This window comes from Artemia sp. Qi Xiang Cuo, chromosome 18, assembly GCF_049724085.1.
Source record: "Artemia sp. Qi Xiang Cuo chromosome 18, ASM4972408v1, whole genome shotgun sequence".
Taxonomy (NCBI): Eukaryota; Metazoa; Arthropoda; class Branchiopoda; order Anostraca; family Artemiidae; genus Artemia; species Artemia sp. Qi Xiang Cuo.
In genome coordinates, this window is record NC_142811.1 from 32,626,746 (window position 1) to 32,648,764 (window position 22,019).

Here is a 22,019-nt window from a genome sequence, read left to right on the forward strand (position 1 = left end):
TCTAATAGTACTAGATACCTAGGTGTTATTATTGATAAAAGCCTTAGTTTTAAAGACCATATTGCATCTGTTAGCAGCAAATTTTCTCGTAATATTGGTATTATTCGTAAACTTAGGTATCTTTTTCCGTGTGAAATTCTGAGAATGTTGTATTCTTCTATGGTTCACCCATATCTCATTTACTGTTGTATGGTTTGGTCAAAAAAATTCGTAACTCACCTCCATCCGCTCCGTGTAACGCAAAATATGGCAATCAGACTTTTGTATGGTAATAAAGTTGACCTATCTGTATCGGCGAGGCATCTTAATGTGCGTATTCTATTATGCTTTGTTTATGTTTAAATATTTAGCTTCAGAGTTACCATCATGTTTTTCTGGAATGTTTAGTCTTGCGTCTAGTATTCACGATAATTTGACACGATTTTCTCAGTTGGTGAGAAGACCAGCTATGGTCACGTCTAGGTCTAGGTTTTCACTACGCCATTTGATTCCGTTAGTTTGGGAGACTTTGCCAGAGGATTTGAGGAATGTTGGGGGTTTGCAGGAATTTCGCAAATAGTTAAAGAACCATTGTTTCGATGTGTATATTTTGGAATGATTATTCTGGGCCAGTTAAGTTAAGTTTTTGAGGAGGTTTTAATTGCAGCTGAATATGATTATGATTATAAATATTATAATTTTGTTGGGTGCTGTTTGAGGGTTCGGTGGTTTTCGGATTCGGTAAGTTGAGCTCTAATTATGATTTTGTTTTCTCTCTTTTTTATCTTTTTTTTTGTTTATTGATTTATTAGGATTGTTTTCTCCCGCACAAGCTTGCTTCAGGGAATCGATGATGTATACTTTTTTTTAAATAAGCCCAGTGTTACTTACTTCGAAGTTTTTACGACAAAGCTTTCTATAAACACCTTATATACCCCAGGGTATAACTTACAACCCTTGCCCTGATGGCTGTGAGGGGGGTTGTCATCCCGATAGACCTAATTTCCAGAACTTTCAACTACGTTGAACAAAATGGCTATCTCAAAATTTTTATTGGATGTGTTTGGGGAAACGGTGGGCGTGAGAGGAGGGTTAGTTACCCTCCAATTACTTTCGACTATTAAAAGGGCACTAGCCCTTTTAATTTCTAATCGACAGAGCCTTGTTTGAAATTTTTACGACTACACTTTCTATAAACATCTTATATACCCCCAGGGCATAACTTACAACCCTTGCGCTGAGGGCTGTGAGGGGGTTGTCATTCTCAAAAACATAATTTCTGGGCCTTTAAACTACGTTGAACAAAATGGGTATCTCAAAATTTTTATTGGATGTGTTTGGGAAAATGGTGGGCATTAGATGGTTAACTGCCCTCCAATCACATTCGACTACTAAAAAGGGCACTTGACCTTTCAATTTCCAATCGAATGAGCCCTTTTTGAAGTTTTTACGACAACGCTTTCTATAAACACCTTATATACCCCTAGGGTATAACTTACAACCCATGCCCTGAGGGCTGTGAGGGGGGTTGTAATCCTCAAAGACCGAATTTCCGGAACTTTAAACTACGTTGAACAAACAAAAGGCTATCTCAAAATTTTGATTGGATCTGTGTGGGGAAATGGTGGGCGTGAAAGGGGGGTTAGTTGCCCTCTAATCACCTTCGAAGGGTACTAGCCCTTTCAATATAGTTATATAAAATAAGATAAATAAGATATAGTTATATAAAATAAAGTAATTCTTTTTATAGTTTTAATAAAAACTAGTTCTCAGTTCCGAATCTCTGAAGTTACTCAGTAAACTGCAAAAATATTTATGGTATCTAAGCAATAATTCTAATTTTTGCAATTGAAACTTGAGAAATACCTGAAAATTCGTAGTAAATAAAGAACCCCAGAACTACACTTTATAGTATGGCTAAACTATAATGCCGTTTACGACTGTAACCAAGATTGTGATGTCATTTGTCATCTTGTATAAGAAGATGCAGTTTTCTGTCAAAAAAAATGTTCAAATTTTAAATATCCTGCTTAGTTAGTCAAAAAAGCAAATATAATTACCGATTTCCTTTAAAATGATCCGGGTCGCAGCGGTAACTAGTTATAGTAAAGAACAAACTCTAGCAATAGTAAAAGGAATACTAAATCCGGGTTGCAGCCGGAGCTAGCAACCTAGTAAGAGACAATGACGTCCCACACTAAACATTAAATAGCCGAATAACTGTTAAAAATAGTGTCAGATCCAAAAACATAGCATACTATTAAGTTCACCTTTTCCGAAACCCCTAAGGAAACTTAGAGTCACTTGGCTTGAACAACAAGGACGATCCATTGGCTTGAAAAACAACAAAAGTGGCTGAAGCCACAATATTCTGCATCAACACCATCCTTTTTTTCTTTCCGTTTTTCTTTACCGCAGCTAGCGGGGCACTGGAACATAATACAGAGCTGTTTAATGCCTCATTTTAAAGGAAATTACTGTATTTAGACATCTTTGTAATTAACAAAAATAATTATTAGAATAAAATCAATTTTTTTTACAAAAAAACCGTGTTTTGTATAACTCTGGAGTAACAAATGTTACTTTGAATGCAATCATCCCGCATACAAAGAGTATTTTTCGTTCAGATTATTTTCTGAAATACAGTAAGTCAAAGGAATATCTTAAACTATCCTTAGACGATGCCTCTAGGAAACATCTAGCATACCCCTTCAACCTTTCAGAGCAATTACACATCAGCCCCATGCATGACCACTGTCATTACCGTGGCTTCCAATATTTTCATCTTCGTTTGAAGACTTATACTCCTGTTCTTTCAAACGTTTTCGCTAAGGCTAAAATATAACACTAAATGACAAACTCGATACCTTTTATTCTGCTCAAAATTGTTTCACTGAGCCTTCTGATAAGAAGTTGAACTTCCCCCATATTGTAGTTCTTCATGGCAAGCTCTTCCTTCAAAATTTCTTCTATTATTCCACGCACTTTCTCAACTGGAAACCTGTCACATTGGAAAATATCTATAATAAAATTACAATTCCTTTTCTACATGCTTAATGTTATCTGAAATATCATACTACAACCAAAGATAAAACTAGCATTATCTGGAAAAAACCCATATCAATACAAATATGGAACATCTTATCAGATTAGTATCTAACCTAACTAGAATAATAGAATATATATTGTCTTCAATTGGTTGTCTCAGGACTCGACATTCAACGTACATGACCGGGATCACGTCCCCGGACCGGATGTACAGCCAACATATATACAGAACTTATCTAGCCGTATCTAGGATTTTTTTCAGGGGGGGGGGGTACACAAAAAAACTTTTAAAAACAAATCAAAAATTTTGTTTATATACATTTTTGTTACGTTTTACGAGTCGGACAAACATTTCAGGGGAGGGAGTCCAACCCCCAAACCCCACCCCCTGGATACGACTTTGGACACAGGTATATTTGTGAAAAGGGTAAATATACCTGCACACAGGTGTGAAAAGGGGGAAATTTCACACAATCTCAGTGCAACGAATCTCGTCCGACGAAAAACCTTTGAGGAATATGTTCAAAGTGCATCTCAATACTAAAGCTTTAAATTCACTTTTATGAAGCTTAAGACTCCTTAGAAGAATGGGATATGATTCTCCTCCTCCTGCAGCCTTGGATGTGGAAGAGTATGGAAGTATATATGGTCTTTCTTAAGAGGACACAAAAGAAAAATCAGAAATCTCAAATACAAGGAAAATAAGTTATAGGCTACAATATATCTCGAAAACAGACAAGAAGAAAAATGCAAGCAAGCTGTATTTTAAACAGTGTAAAGTTTTAGCATAGTAACACTCACTAAACATGGTCCAATGATGCATGAACGTCGTCAGATCTACCTAACAGACACAAAACAGGTACAAAATAAATTTTCTATGAAGTTCTCATGAAATTATTCAATGTAATCTAAAACTAACAAAATTAAATTTATGGCTTGGTTTTTTCCAACTTTTCTTCAAGATGGGATTATTGTAAGACCCAACTTTTTGTCATCATTGACTTCCCCTTGTGACTGTCGACATGCCCTGGAAGCATAGTCCAATCAGACAAAAAAAAAAATTGCCCCAATTCCAGTTGTCAGGTAGATAAAACCAATATCCAAAATAATTTTCTTTTCGTTAACGTCTGCCTGACAATGTCTTGATGCCTAAAAATTAAAAGTCTTTCAGACGCAGAGAAATTGGGCCGATTCTTAAGGATCAAAAACCTATGCAGCAAAACTAATTTTGAAATTTGCTTTCTGAATAGGGGTCCATTACTGGACCAAGATAAACGTGAATGTTAATTTCAAGCTGATTAGAGGCACAAAATAAAATTGGAACAAGATGCTACAGATATTCCGACTTGATATCCTGGGTACACAGTTTCTTTCAATTTACGTCTGACCCTTGCCTGAAGTCAAAATTTGAGGGCAATTAGACCAATACCCCTAGCTGTACCTAATAAAATGCAGATACACCATATATTCAGAAATATGGTTTGCATTAAGGGGGTCCCATTCGGGGGGTATGGGATACCCTTCGTGGGACGGGGGTTTTAGGAGGCCCTCCAATGGAAAATTGGAGAAAAATACAAGCCTAGACGTGTTTTCAAGCTATCTGAAAACTATTTTAGGGAAATGATTTTATAATGAAAATAGAGTTCCAAACGGTAAAAAATTAAAGATTCCTTGGGCCTGCTCTAGGTCTTCCACGCTCATCCGGTAAAGGAGGCTCACTGACGTATAATTGGCCCCCTGCGGGCATCAAACGTCTATATTTCTATACATTTACTTTATTTTATAAAACTCCAAACAAAACTAGCGTTATCACAATTTTTGCCGTATCAACGTTAGTTTAATTACAAGTTAATTTAAAACGTACCTCTTAACCTAGTCCAATTTTATATTTCGACAAAAATTGAACCTGGCATTAACCAGTTTCTGGCCAATTATCATTTTTTACGTTTACGTAATAAATAGTTTCATTTTTACAAACTATGGGGGGTGGCAACTACCCTCCCTCCAAATGAAATATATGCACGCGTTTGAAGCTAATTGGGACGAAACTATTTTGGTTTTTTTTTAAGCTCCATTTTTGGGGGAAGGGGACCACACACCAGAGCAATTTTGTACATTAAGAGTCTCCTAGCCCGTTGGATTACGGCTGTAAGTTTTTAATTCATTAGGGACAAAAGTTTCACGGCGTATATTCAAAGTTTTGGGGCTATTACGAGCTCTTATTGTTTATTGACTGTATATGAACAAATAGTGTTCTTTTGACCAAGAGGCTAATCTTGAAAGTTTCACGCCTATCACACACTCAACGTCAAATAAGACTGTTCATCAATCTTCTTCTAGAGTCCTACCTGTTATCATCTTGTGATTTACTTTTAGTTTGTTAACCTCTTGAGATTCAAAATGGTTAGACAAAGACCGGTCTGTCTTGAATGCAGATTAAGAGTGTTTTCTATTTCTGTTAAATGTGGAGGATGCAATTCTTTTTTCCTGTAGGAGCTGTAGAGTGTGCTGAAATTAATGCAGCTATATGAACAGAAAGTAGGCTGTATCCCGACTGTTCCTCTAAGGTTATTCCTGGCATGCAGATGAACTTTCCAAAGTCGCCTTTTTCGTCTTCTCCTCGCATCTCTCATCTTTCAAATTCAAGCGTTCGGATGTTTAGCATCTTCAAGGAGATTATTACTGAATCACCGCTGACTATCGTTTCACAGAGGATGACTTCGATAGATAGACAGATAGATATTTATTGGGAAAAAGACTATCACAAACCCTAGTGGGCCGAATTCGCATTTTTCCGTAAAAAAAATACAATAACAAAATAATAAAATAACATATTTTATTAGTATAAAACGTTTTTACTTTTATAACTTTGATAAATCAAATAATATTAACATTTTCATTACTAAATATCAGTATATGTACATTAAACTGAGAATGCACATTCATTTGTATTTTTTTCAGTAAAGTTCAAATTATGTTCTGGCTTTGGGAAGGCATAGGGGTTTTGAGCCCAACTCATGTTTAATTTCTGCTCGTTTTGAGTTTGACTCGGTTATTTATTGTAATTTATCTTCGTTTTGGGTTTCATTTACTTATCGATTTTGATTTGCGGTGGTTTCACGCTTGGTAGATTATTTGATTTTATTTTTTCTCATTTTTGGTTTAATGGGGTTCTTTACTTTCCTTTGAAAAACGTATTTTGTGGAAAAAGTTTTTTAAATTAGTTTCTGTTCGTTTTATATTGACATAGTCTTTTCAAGGTAAAAGAAAATAATACTTTAAATCTTTTTTTTAAGAATTTATAGTTGGGCCTGCTGTTTAAAAGTCGAAGAAAAATTTTCAAAAATTTTTAACAGCATACACCCTTTTAAAAATCCGGGCACACACAGTATTTTTTAAGTTCGTTTCAAACATTCTCTAGATGATCTAAAATAAAGAACTTGATGCCATTCGTAAATAAATCTGTTTACTTTCTTTGATAGCTTGGAACACTTAACGCTATTTTATTTTGGTTAAATTTTAAGAGCAGAAGTAGCCTCGAAAGTTTGAACATAATATCCTCAGTCGTTCTTGGGATACTGCTGAGATGCCTTATTGGGAATTAGCATTAAAACAGTACATTTTGATTTAATCTTAAGGCAACATTTAGTTTTTAAACATAATGGGCAAATGGGAGGGTCGGCGTGGGAGGGGATTAGTTGCCCTCCAATCACTTTCGATTATTGAAAAAGGCACCAGCCCTTTCTATTTTCAATCGAATGAGCCCTTTTCGAAGTTTCTATGACAACTCCTTCGATACGAATTGCCCAGGTAAAAAAAAAAAAAAAAAAAAAACACATTGTACCCACATCGATCTTTACTATAAAAATTTCAAGCCCTCCAATCACTTTCGACAATTAAGAAGGGCCCAAGCCCTCTTAATTTCCAATTGAATGAGCCCCTTTTGAAGTTTTTATGACAATGCTATCTATAAAAACCTTATATGCCCTCAGGGCATAACTTACAACCTTTGCCCTGGCGGCTCTGGAGGGTTTGTCATCCTCAAATACATCTCCAGAACTTTCAACTACGTTGAAAAAAAGAGCTATCTCTAAACTTTGATTGAATGTATTTTGGGAAATGATGGGTGTGAGAGGGGGGTTAGTTGCTCTCCATTCACTCTCGACTATAAAAAGGGCCCCATCCCTTTCAATTTCCGATCAAATGAGCTCTTTCTGAAATTTCAAAAACTACTCCCCATAGGCGGGGAGGAGTAAAAGCAAGCAGAGATAGGAAGGTGGTCAGAATAGAATCCTTCTTTTAAAGCTTTGACCTCATGACTGCTGAACAACGCAGCAATATGGTCTAAGTTAAAAGTTGAGGAAAGGGGCCCAATGTATAAAAAGTTGTCACTCTTAGGCCTTACAAAATAGTCGGGAGGAACGCAGACCCAAAAGATTTGTGATGGGGGAGACATTGTGTTAGTTATATCTAAATTAAAATCTCCGCTGATGATAACAGGTTTAGAGGCAACTTTTTTAAGAAACCTGCCTAGATGCTTGCAAGCAGATGCAAACCGTGAATCAGACTGTTCGTTGTTGTAATATTATGTCCCACTTCCCTGATAGCTGCAGAGGCAAAAAAAAAATAGAAAGAAAAAAAAATATGCTGTCAATGCGAAATATTGTGCTACATCCACCACTTTTGTAGTTTTTCAAGCCAATGGATTTTCCTTGTTGTTCAAGCCAAGTTACTGTATGTTTTCCTTATACAGGTTTTGGACAGGGTGGTTTTAATAGTATGTTGTGTATTTCAATTTGACTCTATTTATAAAAGTTATTGGCTGTTCTATTTCTTAGTTTGGGATGTGATCATCTCTTACTAGATTACCATACTAGCTACTGCTGCAACCAGAATAAAACCTGTGTGCAAACAATTGGCAGTTTGCACTATTTATAGCCCCTGCTCAAGGGGCTCTAGTGGTCATGCCATTCCTAGAGAAATGTTTATTGGACCTTTCAACTATTTTAAACAAAATGCCTTTCTCAAATTTTGATCAGACGTCTTGTGGGCTTACATGGGTGCCAAATATCAAAATAGGATATGAGAGGGGAACTGGTTGCACTTCAACCACTTTTGAAACTTGAAAAGAGCCCTAGAACTTTTGATTTTCAACCAAATGAGCAATTTATGAAGTTTCCACAACTACCCATTGCATATAATGTGACTAGGGGAAAAAAAATTATACTTTGCAGGCATAGCCTATGGCTCTTTTCTTAGGCAGCACTCTAGTAGTGCATCCGACCTGATTTCTGTGTTATACCAATGTTTTTAGCATTCAAAAACGAGTTTTCTGCAATATTGGGGTAGGCCCCAGAAACTTCACTAATAACATCTACTTTAGGGTAGTTTGATATTAGATTGTGTAATTGTGCAGAATGATTTCCATTCAGAACTTAGCACTAAAACAATCATATCATGTCATTTACTATTCAGCACTTTCTAAATATAATGGTTTTTACTATAAGAATTACATCCGAGTGCTTCTGGGGGTAGTAAGTGTATGACGGCACTAGACCCTTAAGGTCCAAACCGGTGGTGCTGATCTCCGTTTTGTGGCCCTTCAGCCAGGAAGTACAATGGGGGGCTGGGGGCCAGCCATCCTGTGCAAGATTCAAGACCCTTTTATTGCGCTGACAAACAGGATGAAGTATCATTAATCTAGCTTGCGGTTCACAAGCCTATCAGACACAGATTGTTGTTGGAAGAATGCTTTCTGAAATATGTATAGGTTTTAGTGTTGCCCCAAAATGAACCTCATGTAGGGACTCTTTCCAAAGTTGGACTGCTTACTCCATCTGTTTTCCTGTTAAAAAGAAGAATCACATCAATCCTATAGCAATTCTGACTCTTTGGCAATTCATACAAAAGGTAAGTTATGTCAAATACCAAAAACAGTTGGCTAATTAAGGGTAATACCAGACAAACAATCCCTACACGTCGATAACAAGGCCTTTATCAGTGCTATACATAAGCTCATTGTAAGGAGGAGGAAGCTCCATCACTTCTTCATACTTTGGAGGGCTATCAGATTTTGCATTGTAGGGCGTGGCATTTTGTATCACGGGAATAGTATTCACTACTGTATCTTGGCGTTTGGTCAAGCATTTGCAAACACAAAGGATGATTAGCATTAATATAACATATATTAGAACTATTAAGAAATCCGCTCCCCTATTAAGAACCAAGCTCCGAACTGGAGCTTGGTTCTTGAGAACATTTGTTTGATTGGCTTCAACCAAAACTTCTCTTGGGGGCTTTGTTCCATTTGCATCTATTTGCCATGTTGATACAGTCATAAAAAACCATATGAATATAAGAAAACACATAATTATAAGCAATGTTTACTTATTTCAACTCTAAAACGATACTAGAATCTACTATTCGTCAGAATGCTTAAAAGTTCTTCAAATCTTGCTTGTAGGATTGAGTTTACATAACTATTTTTGTTTTATTTGAAAAGTATAGCCTATTATCATAGAATATTTTTGCATTCATTAGAAAAAATTATTGATGAAATTTAATGTCTCCAACTGTTTATTTAAACAACAGACTTTGATATTTCGTCATATGACGACTCCATTCTCAAACAAATTTCAATTGGTTATCGCTTGTTCCTAAGTTATCCCTTAAAGCTATTCTTAAGTTGTCGGTCGTTACTATCCGTATAAGTGAGCAATAACTGTGTATGTATGTGTGTGTTTATGTATTTAGTTACTTTGCCTTGAAAACAGCTCATTGTTTGTTAGGAAAATTTTGTATCTTGGTATATTCTGGCCTAAAAAAACGATCTAGATGGGTCAGAAGATTTAAAAATTCGTTAAGAGCCTTAATCTTGGGAAAAATATGTATATGTGTGACGTCATTTTTAAACACATCAATGACGTCATGTACAAACGTAATTTTGAATTAAACTTAAAAGTTTCAAATTTTGTTTATATTGAATGTTCAATACAAATGAATAATGAATACATTCGAAAAGCAAATATACGTCATATTTGACTGAGTAGTGGTTGCAATGCTGATTTCGGATGTATAGATTTCCTAAAGTTCAGTCTTACCCATCAAAAATTACGAGCATTAGAAAATTGGCCTTATTTTCGAAAAAGGACAAAACAACTCCTAAACATCATAGAACCTTAATGAAAATCATACTATCAGATTCATCGTATCAAGAAACCTTACTGAAGAGGTTTCAAGCTCCTATCTGCAAAAATGTGGAATTTTGTATTTTTTGCCAGAGAAAAGATCACAGATGCATGTTTATTTGATTTTTTTTTTCCAAGGTTGAACGTATCAACCCAGTGGCCCTTGAATATCGCGGGAGGGCTCATTCGAACGGCAATTAAAAGTTCTAGTGCACTTTTAAAGTGACCAAAAACATGGAGGGCAAGTAGGCCCCGTTCCACGCTCATTTTTTTTCCAAAGTCACCCAATCAAAATTTTGAGATAGCCATTTTGTTGAGCATGGTCGAAAAATATAATAGCTATGTCTTTGAGGATGACTTAATCCCCTGCAGTCCCCGGGGGAAGGGCTGCGAGTTATGAACTTTGCCCTATGTTAATATATAGTATTGCTTATTGGGAAATATACAGACATTTTCAGGGGAGATTTTTCTGGTAGTGGGGGGGGGGTAGATCAAGGGTTACGTGGGAGGGTCTTTCCATGGAGGAAGTGTTCGTGGGGGAAGAGACATTGCTATGAAGGGGGCGCCAGATTTCCAAGCATTATTTAAACAAACGATCAGAAATTAAATAAAAAAAAAACAAGTTTTCAACTGAAAAACTTTTCAACGTCAAAACTTAAAACGAAACAGAATTTATTACGCATATGATCGGGTTCGCCCCTTAGTCAGTACCTCACTCTTTACGCTAAAGTTTGTTTTAGTACTTTCATAAGAGCTATTTATTCTAATTAACAGCCTTTGTGATTAAGGGGTCATTCTTAAAGAACTTGCAAAAAAATCGAACTTTAGCGTAAAGAGCGAGGTATTGACTAGGGGGGCGAAACCCCCTAATATAAAAATATAAGAATGTAGAAGTTCGTTTCGTAAGTTAATTCGTAAGTTACGTATATTTATTACTAATAAAAACGTTCGTAAATAAAATTAAACATCTTTCGAGAAAGCCATTTAGCCAAAAAAAAGTAAAATTAATATACAGATTTCGTTTTAATTATTCATGTAAGCCAAAATCAAAACCTGCATTAATTTTAAAACGTTCAGAAATTAAAAACAAAAACAAGTTTTTTAACCCGAAAGTAAGGAGCGACATTAAAACTTAAAATGATTAGGAATTATTCCGTATATGAAAGGGGCTGTCCCCTCTTCAATGCCTCACTCTTTATGCTAAAGTTTGACTCTTTCTCACAACTCTTTTCTAAAACAATAAAAAAATTTATCTTAAAGAGCGAGGCATTGGGGCGGGGACAGCCCGTTTCATATAAGGAAAAATTTCTGTTTGTTTTGATTTTTAATGTCGCTCCTTACTTTCAGTTACAAAAACTTGTTTTTGTATTTAATAATATCATTGCTTGACAACATTCTTGTCTAAGGGCCCTTCTGAAGGAAAGACTACAATAATGAAATTCTTAATTCAAAATATGCAGAAAATCTTTGTGTTAGGGTGAACATGGGTAATTCCGACCCCTTATCGAGTTTTTTTCAGCTTAATTTGTTCCCAAAATTTTTCTGGAGTTGCTGGCAAAATTAAAACTATTTGACGTTGTTCTCGGTCATAGTAGTAATATTCTTCACAATCTAGAAAGTTCAAAAGTATTGTTGTTTCCGTGACTTACTGCACTCATCTCAGAGGGGTCGAACTTGCCCCCTAGTATGGGGTAAATCTGACACCCTTAGGCAGATCCTATGTATGCAAAGATAAAAATTCTGTCACCTTAAGACATGATAGAGAATACCTCTATGTACAGGGAAGCTGTACAAAACAAAAACTTTCGTTAATAGTTTCTATGTGCCACAGAGGAGCACAGGTTTTCTGCTTACTATGGGGTAATTCCAACAGTGTTGGTCTTACCCCATACATAGAAGAAATCTCTGAGAATGGTATTTTTCAAATTGTTACTGTAAATACGAAAAAGGTAACACTGTACTTCAAATAATGGGGAAAAATTGTAATTTCAATTAGTACGAGAGATTTTTTTTTAGTTAAAAAAAATTAGTTTTTATTGAAAAAACAATTTCAATCAGAATCGGAGAGAGTCGACAAAGCAAACTTTTGATCACGTGTGCTTCTTAGTGTGATCCTTGTACAGAGTGACGACATGTCGAATTTGGAATGATGGTAGAGAGTGAAGGGACCAGCTGCAGAAAGCTTTAATGGTCCTGCAAAGATGTGTTCTTCTTCAACTTCGTCAATGTCATCTTTTTTTGGCCAGTCATATGAATAGTCGGCTAAGCTCAGGCAGCAAAAATATTTTATACAAACAAGATTTTTGTCAGGAAAATCAAGCACCCTTCTAATATACCAGCCTTATTGATCACGTTTGCTATCGTATGCTACAGCATAGTATTCATTTAGCTGTATGTTTAGCTTCTTTTTCTGCTCTTCTTCATTCTCACTATCAACAGTATAACTTATGTCCATTTGGTCAGTTGAGGAACCCAGAGAGATGTCAGAGTCTTCACTGGAAAGATCATCTTTCTTTTTCTTTTTCAGCTTTGGCTTGATTGTCTTCTCTTTTACTTTCCCTATTTTGTTCTTGAGCTTTTCTTTTTTCTCTTTCTCTTTTTGTTCAAGCACCATCAAATCCTCTACAAAAGTGATTATTTCAGCTTCCCAAGCAATTCTCTGCCTACCAGATGTCCCGGGTGCTGAGACATTAGGAGGAGGGCGGTGTGCTATATATATATATGTGTATATATGTATATTGTTATTCCAGCACGTATCAACTGCAATGTGATTGACAAGGCAAAGTTTGATCCAGCTAGGTTAAAACAATATGTTGAGACAAAGAAATCAGAGAGTCAGAATTTAACAAGAGTGACAACCACAGTGAATACTGCAACTGCTCAGATTACTATGTATTGTTAACATTATGAATAGTTGGCAAATTTACTGATATCTAGGCTAGAATTGCAAAAAAAAAAAAAAACTAGCCACATTGTATACACGGGGTAAATCCGACCCCCGTGTTGGAGTTTATCCTGTATGAAGTAAGTCCGACATGTCGGATTTACCCCAAATTCGTGTTTTTCCGGGTAATTCCAAAACCCCTTGTATCTCTTGACTGATTTGAGAACAAAATACTAATAAATTACAGTAATTACTTAAACTATCCTATTAACTTATCAGCTATTTAGAGTCATTTTATCATCTCTCTATTCTTTGTCACTATCAATCAAAAATTGCTATCTACCTCGTGGCCAACAAAAATTTTGAAATTCATTTATGACACAGCGATTGAAAATGGCGGAAATATTGAAGGCTGTTGTCAAGTACCCAAGCCAAAGGAAGAAGTTTGCATATGGAACCACAGATATTTTAATCACTAAGCCAGATGAGACGGGGGTGTCGGAGTTACCCCTGGGTCCAACTTACCCTAGTTCACCCTAAACATATTTTCCGAGTTTCTTCCTATTTTATTAATGCTTTCTCAACATTTACTTGTTTCATTTTTAATATAATGTTTTCTATTCTTCATTTTTTGTGTGTACCCATATTTGAAACTTTTGCAACAATACAGAATTATTTCTAAATAAAGATTTACAAATACCTGTCTCAAAGATTCTAGAAATTAAAAAGATTTTTATTTTGTTACATGTTCAGTTAGGCTATTTAAACACAAATTAGTCACCAATATGTATAAGTCACCAATTATACATAAATTATGCAAATCAGTAACCTGTAAGGTTTTCAATGTAATTTTAAAAATGAGTACATTCAGAAAGCAATAAGCATTCCAACAATATTGAAAATAAAACAGAAATACATCCATATAACATAAATTTTCTGCATACTATAAAGTAATTTTTTTTTATTACAGCCTTTCCATAAGAATAGTCCATAGACAAAAATGATGCCAGGGGTTAGGGTACAATCAGGAATTGCAGCAATTATTATCTTTGGTAAAAGTAACATGCTAAATAGAGAATCTAATGGTAGGGAGAGTCTATCTCACTTTTTGGTATCACTTTATTGGTTATGAGCAAGCCTTAAATTTAGCTGATAGAAGAGCTTTAGCAAAGGTCCTATCTTTGTATGGTATATCAGATAAATACATTAAAGTGTTTAGTGCTATGTATGAGAATATTATTGCTGCAGTTAAGGTACAAAAATGAGTAGCTTTTTATATTGGTTGCATGTATAGAAGCCCCAGTTCCCCTAGCCTTGAATCCTCCCTACTTGCTATGAGTACTCCAATTGATATTAAAATGAAGCTATGAGGGAACATAATTATTGTTGGTGATTTTAATCTCCAAAATATTCAATGGGTCAACGGATTCGGTTTTTCTTAAATTAGTTTAATAAGACCATTCCTGGAGTGCCTATTTAATTATTCTTTGTACCAGGCAGTTAACTTCCCAACAAGATATACAAATGGTCAGAACCCTTTGCTACTTGATCTTTTACTAGCAAAAGACAAAGTCTATAATAAGAACCAGCATTTGGAGCTAGTGACCACATTGTCATAAGTTGCAGTTTTAGACTGTATCCCCAAAGACTAGAATTTACAAAACACGTGTACACTGATTACAGTCTAATTCGTCAGGAACTGACTCAATGTGATTGATCTTTCATTGAGAATACAGATGTGGAAGAGTCATGGAAAACTATGAAAAGAATATTATTGAAGGCTATTGAAAATCACTCTTCTACAAAATAGAAAAAGAAACCAAAAACCCTCCCGTATATTACAAAAGAAATTAAAAAGGCTAGGAACAGAAAAAGAAATACTGGAAGCTGTACACAAAGAATCAAAACCAGGCTGACTATTATACGAAATATAAACAGGCGCGTAACCGGCTGAGAAGTCTCATCAGAACTACCACCGAGAAGTATGAGGAATCAGTGGCAGCTGCGACAAAAACTAACCCTAAGAAATTTTAGAGGTATGTGTATGCATCGGGTAAGCCTGGAAGGCATTCTGTCACTCAACTTGTACAAGATGGATCAAAAATCTGCAACCCAAGGGAGATAGCTAATGCATTAAATAAGCAGTTCATTTCAGTATTCACAGTTGCAGATAATGCCCCACTTCCTAACCCCCTACAGTACAAAATTCAAAAAAGTATGCCGCCCATCAATATTACTAAAGTAGATGTAGAGACTCGACTAAAGAAGATTAACCCAAATAAATCAACAGGACCTGACAGTGTGCCCCCTCGGATTTTAAAGGAGATGCATGCAGCACTATCACATCCTCTCACCCTACTATTCCAAAAGTCTCTAAATACTAAATCTATCCCACAAGATTGGAAGGAAGCTTACATTCCAACTGTCCATAAAGGAAGCACCAGAGATGAAGTCAGCAACTATCGACCAATCAGTCTCACCTCGGGAGTGGGAAAACTTCTTGAAGGCATAGTTAACTCAGCCATTATTGAACACCTAAATGCGAACAAGCTACTATCTCCTAGCCAACATGGCTTCCGCCCCAGTCGATCAGTTGATACTAACCTCATTGGTGCTTATGAGCATGTCACAGAACTTATGGACATGGGATCCCCAGTTGATGATATTATTAGACTTAGTGAAAGCAGATAATTTCTTAAACCACATTGGCCTGACATCACATAAAGAAAGAAAAACGAGCAAGTATCTTCATTTGGCCTATAAAAACCCCATTTTTGCTCGTTTTTCTTTTTGCTTAGTGAAAGCGTTCAATAAAATATGTCACAGGAGACTAAATTCTAAACTCCACGAAGTAGGCCTCCACCATGAAGTCATAAATTGGACGATGCAATTTCTTACCAACAGGAAGCAGGTGGTAAGAGTATTTGGGGATGGTGAATCAATTTTCTTCTCAGAATCAGCAGATGTAGACCCAAGGCTCGGTTTTGGGCCCAACTCTATTCAACATCTATATTAATGATGCATCTTCAATCATAAAGAATAAGATATGCTTATATGCTGATGATTCCAAAATAATTGGTCCAATTTGTGACCCCCAAAGTACCAAAGACATCCAAACAGATCTCAATGCACTCTCAACATGGACAAAAACCTGGCGACTAGAATTTAATATCCAGAAATGCAAGGTCATACACTTTGGAGCAAACAACCCTCTCAGCCAGTATTTTATGGAATCCAATGGTCGTTCTAAACAGCCACTTACAACCAGTCACTGCGAAAAACATCTGGGAGTCTTGGTTGATAACAAGCTCAAATTCAACTTACACCTACAGTAGCCAAAGCCAACCAAACTATTCGTATAATAAAGAGAATGTTCTGCAGTAGATCTCCAGCAGTGATTAATAAGCTCCTAAAGGGCCTGATCTGACCAAAATTAGAATTTAGGATGTCCATTGCCATGCCAGTTAACAAGCTTGACCAATCAATTCTGGAATCGGTGGAGCAGCAAGCAACAAAGTGCATGAAGGGTTTTCAAAATTTGCCATATTCTACCAGACTCCAGAGGCTCAATATAACATCTCTTATAAACCGACATAAGCGAGGGGATGTATTGATGACATGCAAATTGATCTGCAACCACGATATGATCCCTGACTTATTCCAGTTAGATAGTTTGTCAAGAACAAGAGGGCACCCCCTGAAGCTCAACTGGAAACGTGCTAATACAAGGCTGCAAAACAATTTTTCTCCAACCTTGTGGTTGGCCTATGGAATTCCCTTAGCCAGAATGCAGTCACGTCCCCTAATACCGAAGCCTTCATGTCAGCTGTTGACAGAGATTGGTGCAGCAAGCCATGGCGCACAGTTTGGGATGCACCTGATCACCAGAGTCACCATCATCATCATTGACCAGCATCTACAGGATTTGTCCTTATCGCTGGCAAGTGCGATTTAAGGTAAGGTAATTTAAGATAATATAAAATCAGGATTTAAGTAGGATTGCATTCTATCCCCATTTATAGGCTACAGAAAAACATGAGTCAAACATGAGTCAAAGGTAACAGAAAAACATGAGTCAAAGATGGAGGTAAAACTCTCCTAGACTTAGATTATGCTGACAATTTAAGCATTCTAGACAAAAATGAATGAACTTATAAAGATTCTACAGGTTCAGGGTCCAAGAATAGGTTTGAATATTAATGTCAAGACTAAGTTGATCAGACTAGGAATATTGTGAAGGTGAAGAAGTGATATTGGATAATCAGAAGATTGATGAAGTGGACAGCTTCAGTTACATAGGTGGTATTATTAGTAAAGATGGTGGGTGCAGTGAAGAGATTAAAAACAGAGTAGTCCAGGATGATTTTTCAAAGTTGAAAAAAGTTTGACAGAATAGGAGGATAAGTCTGCAAACCAAGATTGAGCAAGAGCAATGACAGTGGTCAAGTATGGTTTTGAAATGTGGATGCTCTAAAAAATGGTGGAGGATTTGCTGGATATTTTCCAGAGGAATTTACCTACAGATTGTTTTGGGTACAGAACTGACTGACCATATTTCAAACAGTAAGCTGTACAAAAAAATATAGTTTGGTCATTCTATCAAGGGCTATAATTGGAGAAGGGATTAGATGGCTAGGGTATATTTTGAGGACGAAGGATGACAGATTGTCCTTGTCAGCCAACTTTCTAGGGCCAAACAAAATTGAGGTTGTCCCCAAACTGGGTGGGAGGATGTCATAAGGAAACATTTAAGGAATATGGAAACTTCTTGGGAGGGTGTAAAGAGATAGGCTTTGAATAGATTAGGATGAAGGAGGAGCATGTGTAGCTGTGGTGGCATTGGGCAGCTTTGTGCTGTAGTGAGTTGTAGTTGGAACTGACTGACCATATTTCAACAGTAAGCTGTACAAAAAAATGTAGTTTGATCATTCTATCTAGGGCTATAATGAGAAGGGATTACATGGCTAGGGCATATTCTGAGGATGAAGGATGACAGATTGTCCTTGTCAGCCAACTCTCTAGGGCCAAACAAAATGCAGGTTGTCCCCAGACTGGGTGGGAGGATGTCATAAGGAAATATTTAAGGAATATGGAAACTTCTTGGGAGGGTGTAAAGATATAGGCTTTGAAAAGATTAGGATGGAAGAGGAGCATGTGTAGCTGTGGTGACATTGGGCAGCTTTGTGCTGCAGTGAGTTATAGTAGGACTAGTAGTAGTTTAGTGATTGACCACTTCTGAAGGAAGCATAGTAATAAAATAAAAGTAGTACCCTAGATTCCTAAATTTATGCACTTCTATGACATCATGGCCACTTTATGACAGTGCATCCCATGCTCCCTGATATAACTCTAGGATATAAAAAATTCAAAAAATAAAATTCTTGCTTTACAATATGCTGGTTGTTTCTATTAATCATATTGTCATTTTTCCTTTCCAGCATTATTCACATTTTTAAAACATTTCAAATCATGGTAAAATTCTAGATGAGGGGCCTTTGTCTATCTTGGAAAGTAGTTGAAGAAGGTGAGTGAAACTCAAGAATGATCCCAGAGCATCAATGATCCCTATGAAGGTCTTATGGAGTAGCCTACCAACCTTTATTGCTTTCCTCCCAAAAGGGCACAGGCCTTTGATGATCTTTTACAACATTAGTGTTGTAGAACTGAAACCTTAAGAAACAGAGCTACTACTAAGATGAAATGCAAGGAAAGTTTTTGAACCTTGTACCTTTGCTAAATCCTGATCTTATAATGTTTCAATAATTTGAAAATATATTGCTTAAATTTAGGAAAAAGGCCTTGATATGGCTTAAAAACTTGGGTAAAATTCTAGAAAAGCTATTTTTAACTATCAAGGAAAGGGGTTAGGTTAGGAAAATAGAGCTTTCAGGGATGGATCAACAGACTAAAGTATGTCCTGGGAAGGTATTTTGAAGTAACCTACCTATCTTGACTGATTCTCCCTCAAAAGGGCATTGACCTTTGATGACCTTTAAGAATCTTTGCATTGTTGTTGTTTGGGGTTAGATGCATTTGACCAATAGGTCATATGCCTTTGTATCATTTGGTTTATCTGTGCCTTCTGTAATCATTAGCTTGCTTGGATGTCACTTCAGTCAATATTCACTAAACTAGATCATGTATCACTAAGCTTGTTATTGGTAGGGGGTTATTCACCTGCAGGAACTGCCTGCATTGGAAAACAGGAGTCAAAATAATGCAACTATGCTTTGTCATACAGCAATTAAAGTAAGTAAACACCACAATTATATTAAAATAATACATTTTTACATTATAACCTGTCACACACTTCCAGATATAGAAAGTTAATCAGATAAAATAAGGATAATACAAACAAATAAAATAATAAATAGGATAACTCTAAAATACAATAATATGGGAAGGGGCAACATGGCCTGCAAGATTAAAATATAATGGAACCATCTACCACTTATCTTGCTATTTATAGAAGTTATTCACCAGCAACAACTGCCAGCATTTGTAAACAGGAACCAAAATGATGCAAATTACTTTATCAAATAGCAATTAAAAATGCTTATACAACTCAATTATAATAAATAACTTGCAACCTGTCACCTAAATCAATTTATAATTAAATAAGACAACTCTAAAATAAAATTTAAAAATAAAACATCCAGGAAAAATTTTAGGGAATGAACCAAGCCAGTAGTCTTAACAAAATTACTTAATAAGTTTGTGCTTAGTCATCCAGCCCAAATTCAAGGAAAAATGGTAGAGGGATAACTAGTCATTTGTCTGAGAAGGGGCCTACCTAGGTCTCTGTAGCCTAGTTACAGCACCTTCTGGGCTAGGTATAGACTCCTTTCCTTTACATTTCCTTTCTGCTTTGCCAGGGCTGCTGTCCTGGCAAAGATCTTTGCATTAGCCTATAAAAGTGAAATCTTACAAAAAAGATCTTCTGCTTAAATGAAGTACCAGAAAAGTATTTTCAGCTTCATAACTTTGCTCAAACCCAATTTATTTGGTTTCAAAGATCTGCAAATAGACTATGTTTCCTGAATTTAGAAAATAACACTGATATGGCTTAAATTTCTTCTCAAATAGCAGGAACTGCATTTTCAAAACTAAAATCAAAGAAAAGGAAACTGAAAACTGAAAATTAAGGTATAATGTAGTTAATATAGCTGAATATAACTGAAAAGATATATATGTCAAAATTGGATAACTGGTATTTCCAAAAAGAGGTCCATGTAGGTAAGTCAATAAACTAATAATTTCAAGTGTTTGATCTTAAATAATTTTAATAATAGCCTAAACATATTGATGCATAGCTTAGATTCTTAGCTGTCCATTGATATATACAATTCTTCTCAATTTGGTAAAATATTTACCAAATCATATTGAGTTACAACAAAAGTGAATATACTACTCAATGCCTTTTATTATGCTATTTACACATATGATAATCATTTTTGTTGGAAATGAATTTCAGCCCCCACCCCTATATATACCAATTGAGGGTATATTTTTGCCCATTAGGGGAGGGGGGGAAAGTTTAAACTTACCTCTCATTTACATCAGAAATAAAATTACCCCGCCCCCCTTGTGTGCAAATATATACCCTGATTTGGTATATATAGGGGTGGGGGCTAAAATTCATTTCCAACAAAAATGATTATTATATTTGTAAAGAGTATAAAAAAGGCATCAAGTGGGACATCCACCACATGGCTAATATGGGAGTAAATTTCATTTGTGGTGCAAATGGATGTTATATTTAGATTGAGGATGAAATTCTATGAAGGCTATATGAGTTTCTTAGAAAAACTAGAAAAACAAGCAAAGAAGTGAAGATAAAGGCTCTCCCCCTACAAAATGTGTTAACTAGGATTATTCTACATAATATGGAGTAAGAATTGTTTTCTTAATGTTTCATTTTGTCCAGCTGGACTCCTAGGCTTAAAATACTGGTTGGCCAGTTGGCTAATTTAAAGATTTGTATAGCCTATATAGCCTATATACACTGTCAAATTAGCCATCTGGTGGTATCCCCATCAAGTGTTTATATTCACTTTAGTTATAACTCAATAAAATGATTTGGTAAATATTTACCACACAATTCCTCTTTGGTAACAAGGTGTTTGGTTTCAGTTTTACATAGGACTAATTTTGCTCAATTGGATACTGTTTTCTTACCCTACTGAAAGTATAATTTTCCTAACCTAATCCCTTTCCAAGATGGCAAAGAAAAGCTTGTCTAGGATTTTACCTTATCTACTTTTCAAAGCCTACCATCTAATTTCTGCCTTTTCAGTCAAGCTATCTATATGAAAAGTCTAAACCAAATTTTAGGCCTACTACCTGCTTCCCTAAAAGTAATGATAGCCTGTATTTTTCGAAAAGAAGAATTTACCTTTGATCCACAGGAGGACAAACTTGATAGGAATTTTCCTGCTCCATCCTTATGCCTTGAAATGTTTTCTGAGACGACAAGGACAAAATGTTAACTAATCCTCTGTTTGCTGGTTGTCAAGGGGAACATGCTTTTCTTTTTTAAATTGTATCCATGAACAGTGTTACTGTTATCACTTTTTATGGGAAGAATTAAAAATCTAATTCCAAAAAAGATCCTAAAAATGATTTATTTTTCTGTGTTTTCTCGATGTATTAGCTATGGATACTCTATATGGGCAAGTAATTTTGTAGCAAGTTTCGAAAGAGTATGAAAACTTCAGAATAAGGCTGTAAAATATTATCGAAATTTTATTATTCTGATGATGTTCCTGCGCATGAGAAAAAGTTAATGGAGATATCCCGAATTCGAGATTACGAAGCTGCGGTTTCATCGTATGAATATTTAAATCAGCTGCTCGCCCCTGCTCTTGAAAATCGTTTTAATTTTAATAGAGACCGTCATGATCATAATACAAGAGAAGTTA

General features: G+C 35.8%; 1 protein-coding gene across 1 annotated transcript in view; it reads right to left on the reverse strand.

Annotated features, from left to right (window-relative positions):
• The window catches only part of LOC148941417 (dynein light chain Tctex-type protein 2B-like), a 46,438-nt gene extending 24,743 nt beyond the window's left edge, over nucleotides 1-21,695 (reverse strand). Inside the window, exons 1-2 of the mRNA XM_089104314.1 lie at nucleotides 21,494-21,695; nucleotides 2,847-2,980 (exon numbers count right to left, since the gene is read on the reverse strand). Coding sequence (XP_088960440.1) covers nucleotides 2,847-2,980; nucleotides 21,494-21,540 — 181 coding nt within the window. The 5' untranslated portion in view covers nucleotides 21,541-21,695. The remainder of the gene's footprint in view (nucleotides 1-2,846; nucleotides 2,981-21,493) is intronic.
• Nucleotides 21,696-22,019: the final 324 nt, after the last annotated feature.